Source organism: Nilaparvata lugens, chromosome 3 (assembly GCF_014356525.2).
Source record: "Nilaparvata lugens isolate BPH chromosome 3, ASM1435652v1, whole genome shotgun sequence".
NCBI classification, from domain to species: domain Eukaryota; kingdom Metazoa; phylum Arthropoda; class Insecta; order Hemiptera; family Delphacidae; genus Nilaparvata; species Nilaparvata lugens.
Genome location: NC_052506.1, coordinates 45,092,406 through 45,096,259, shown reverse-complemented (window position 1 = coordinate 45,096,259; position 3,854 = coordinate 45,092,406). Strand labels below are relative to the sequence as shown.

Sequence of the window (3,854 nt, the reverse complement as noted above, 5' to 3'; positions counted from 1 at the left end):
ATTTCAAATAGTTGATGTGAAAAAGTCAAACACAATAATATTGAAAGTCATACAGATAAGAATGAATGGAATGCCAATCCAGCCAGATGTGTGTGGGGGCATCGCTCGACATTCACAACAAGACCTTGTGAAGGTCGTGAATGAATGAACGCATGGCGTTCACCAGATGTGTAAGGGCAACAGCCTCACTTCACAACAAGGAAGCCAGCCGTGTGAAGTGAGGCGTTGCCCGACCTTGACAGAGTGAGCGACCGGCTGATGTTTTCAGCTCAGGGGCATGCTTGCGCGTGCGTGCATACATCAAGCTATAAAAACACATTTTAATTTCTTATCACTCAATGCAACTTGCATAGTGTGGAGAGTGAGTGATTTGAGTGCTCAACACGTATACTAGTGTGTGTGTGAACTGATAGGTGAGAATTGAGAAAAATTTTTATAGAATAACAAACTATTTTTTTAATGTTATTGATATTATAGATATTGGATACATATAACAAGTAATTATAAATATGATACATAGAATTATAGATATTGGATACATATAACAAGTAAATTATAAATATGATACATAGAATTATAGATATTGGATACATATAACAAGTAAATTATAAATATGATACATGTTTTGCATATATATATGTTAATGCTAGATGGGCCCAAGATTATTAACAATTTTTATTAACAATCTTTATGTCGGACCACCTAGGATTAACATGTTTGACTAAAAGGCAAGATTTTGTGCAGTTCTTTTTGAACTTCTCAACATCGTTTGAGGATACAATTTCGGAAAACCGTTCCGGAAGATAAACCTCAGTCGACCTCATTCTGGGAGTGTATAGTTTTAAGATGATGCGACGTCCATGTTGGTTGGACGCCTCCCGGACGTCCACGATGGGGTATGGTAACCCCTCCTCCAATTCCCGCAGAGGCGTCCAGGGTTTTTCACATCTAGAATTTATGATCCGAATGAAGTCGTCTGTCTCCCTGTCCAATTCATCCTCCTCCTCCCCCTCCTCCGTCTCCCGTAACAGAGACATTATTGAGCTGTCTTGCGACTCCTGTAGCTGCACTCGTTTCTGTTGAAAAATATTTCATTAGACTCTTATTTGTTTCAGGTTTAAAATCATACAAGAGAGAGAGAGAGATCTTGCTCAACAGATTCACTACTCAAAACTGTGAGTAATAACTCGGAAATTCTCTGACATAACTCTCAATTATCGAAAAAAATTTTCAGTTCATTACAATCAACATATGATTGGATTTTTCATATAAGTAATAAGTAATTTGTCATCAAAGTTATTGCAGAATAATATGATTGGATTTATAATAACAATATTATTCGAATTTCACGTTTCATTACTCATGCAAATTTTTAACAATTTTTGTTTCACACAAACAGTTTATGCATATGATTGGATTTTTCATATAAGTAATAAGTAATTTGTCATCAAAGTTATTGCAGAAAACATACAGTTTATGCATATGATTGGATTTTTCATAATTCAAATATCAATGTATTATTCGAATTTCAGTTCATTACATGTTCATTTTTATCAACAATAATTTTGTTTCACACTAAAATAATATTATAAACAGTTTATGCATGTGAACGCATTTTTCATAATTCAAATAAAAATGTATTATTCGAATCAATATTTCAGTTCATTACATGCTCATTTTTAACAAAAATAATTTTGTTTCGCACGAAATATTGTAAATTATGCATGTGAACGCATTTTTCATAATTCAAATAACAATGTATTATTCGAATCAATATTTCAGTTCATTACATGTTCATTTTTATCAACAATAATTTTGTATCACACGAGATATTATAAACAGTTCATGCATGTGAACGCATTTTTCATAATTCAAATAACAATGTATTATTCGAATCAATATTTCAGTTCATTACATGTTCATTTTTATCAACAATAATTTTGTTTCACACGAAATATTATAAACAGTTTATGCATGTGAATGCATTTTTCATAATTCAAATAACAATGTATTATTCGAATCAATATTTCAGTTCATTACATGTTCATTTTTATCAACAATAATTTTGTTTCACACGAAATATTATAAACAGTTTATGCATTATTCGAATCAGTAATTTGATATAGTAAGTAATATATATATATATATATATATATATATATATTATATATATATATATATATAAGTAATAACTCGGAAATTCTCCGATTACTTGAACTCAATTCAAATTGGTAGATAATTGAATTGTTTCATGCAACATATTCGAATTTATTATCGAAATTACTAAAACATGTTTTGAATTTTTATCCAAATTTCAATGCAACCATCATGAGAATTTATCTGTGTTCGGATTGTTTTGATAGCACAATTAGAAGTCAAGCTCAGTCTTCGCTCACAGTATAAGAATCAGTAATGACTTGTAATGCACACAAAAGATTTTATCCATTAGAAATTAGTTTTAAAAATTCACATTTTATAAAGATTTTGTGCACATTACAATAATAATATTTTTGTATGCTAACCTTTGATTGAGTGAGGACGCCGGGCTCGTCATCAAAGACCAGCCTCCGCTTCACCGGCTGCTTGGCGGCGGGTACCGATGTGAGGGCCGCTCGGCGTGGTGCCCAAGTAGCTTGCGGGAGAGGGCTGCTGTCTGGGATGATGATGGAGGAATCCTCCTCATCCTCCTCACGTACAAAGATCCCTTGTTTCTTCAAGGGATCTGAGGAGGCGCCAGAGGTGGAGGCAACAGCTGTAGCAGCAGAGGTGGCAGCTGAGCTGAGGCTTTTCTGCTGCTTCTTCTGCTGCTTCTGCTGTTCCCAGTAGTTCAGCTCCCTCTCCGATGGGGGGGTGTCCGGAATGATGAATAATGTAGAGGAGGAGGAGGAAGCACTTGATGAGTCCATCTCCGCGTTACGAATGACGATTTTTTAGAAACAATAGTTAATACTCAAGCGTATAGCTCTAACGTGAATGATGATTTTCCTCTGAGAAAAGTGATTATATAGCAAGTCGTTTCTCTGTCTGTTGCAGGCTTGTACGAGTGAGATAGAAACACATAGGAGGCGTATCACAATTGGCGAACACTGCCAATACTCCCCAGAGGTTTAGCACGAGGTCAATGCTAACATTTGATTGTAAGTAAAAATGTTTGTTACATTCTCATATTTTTGTGAAATAACACTAAATTGATTTTTATAATATATATTTGGTTACAGTTATTAAATATTTCATTGTTTTTCACAGCATTTTCTCACCTCACAACTTGGTTTGCGGTCTCATAAGCAGTTGTGCTCTCGTGAGGGAAACTTACCTGCATCGAGAAAATCATAGGCGAGGAGCTACCTGAGTTGAGACGATACCTGAACCGAGTCGAGGAGCTGAGAGAAGCATATCCGATTATTTCATTTCGTCAAATCAACACATGTAAGTTCATTTTTACTTAAATTTTTCTCCTCCTCCTCTCCTCCGAGGACAAAACCTCTCCTCGGAGGACAATTGTTCTCCTCCGAGCACAATTTTCCTCTTCTCCGAGGACAAAAATTGTCCTTTGTTCTCCTCCTCTGTCCTCCACTCGTTTAGCAGGAAAGAAAAAATGAGAGAGGAATCAGGAGAAGGGGTGAGAGGTAAATGTCAACAGTCAATGTCACAATAATTTTCTTTTACACTGTCCTACTTTTACTTTCCCTTTAATTTCCAGCATTGTGATGTTATTATACTGCTCCACTTCTTTTTGTGTGAAGGGAGTGTCTTCCAAGTTTTTCCATACATCTGAGAGAAACTTAAGTGATTCTATTCTAGGAAATGTATGACCATTATAGCTTGTCATACCATTTCTCCTAAAACACCTACAT

The 3,854-nt window shown here is 35.2% G+C and overlaps 1 protein-coding gene across 1 annotated transcript; it reads right to left on the bottom strand.

Moving 5' to 3' along the window:
• Positions 1-665: 665 nt before the first annotated feature.
• On the bottom strand, positions 666-3,439 carry LOC120350233. The gene is made up of 2 exons (XM_039422802.1): positions 2,523-3,439; positions 666-1,076 (listed from the first exon to the last, which is right to left on the bottom strand). The coding sequence occupies exons 1-2, from the start codon at positions 2,904-2,906 to the stop codon at positions 666-668; spliced, it is 795 nt and encodes a 264-aa protein (XP_039278736.1). The 5' UTR covers positions 2,907-3,439.
• Between the last annotated feature and the right edge of the window lie 415 nt (positions 3,440-3,854).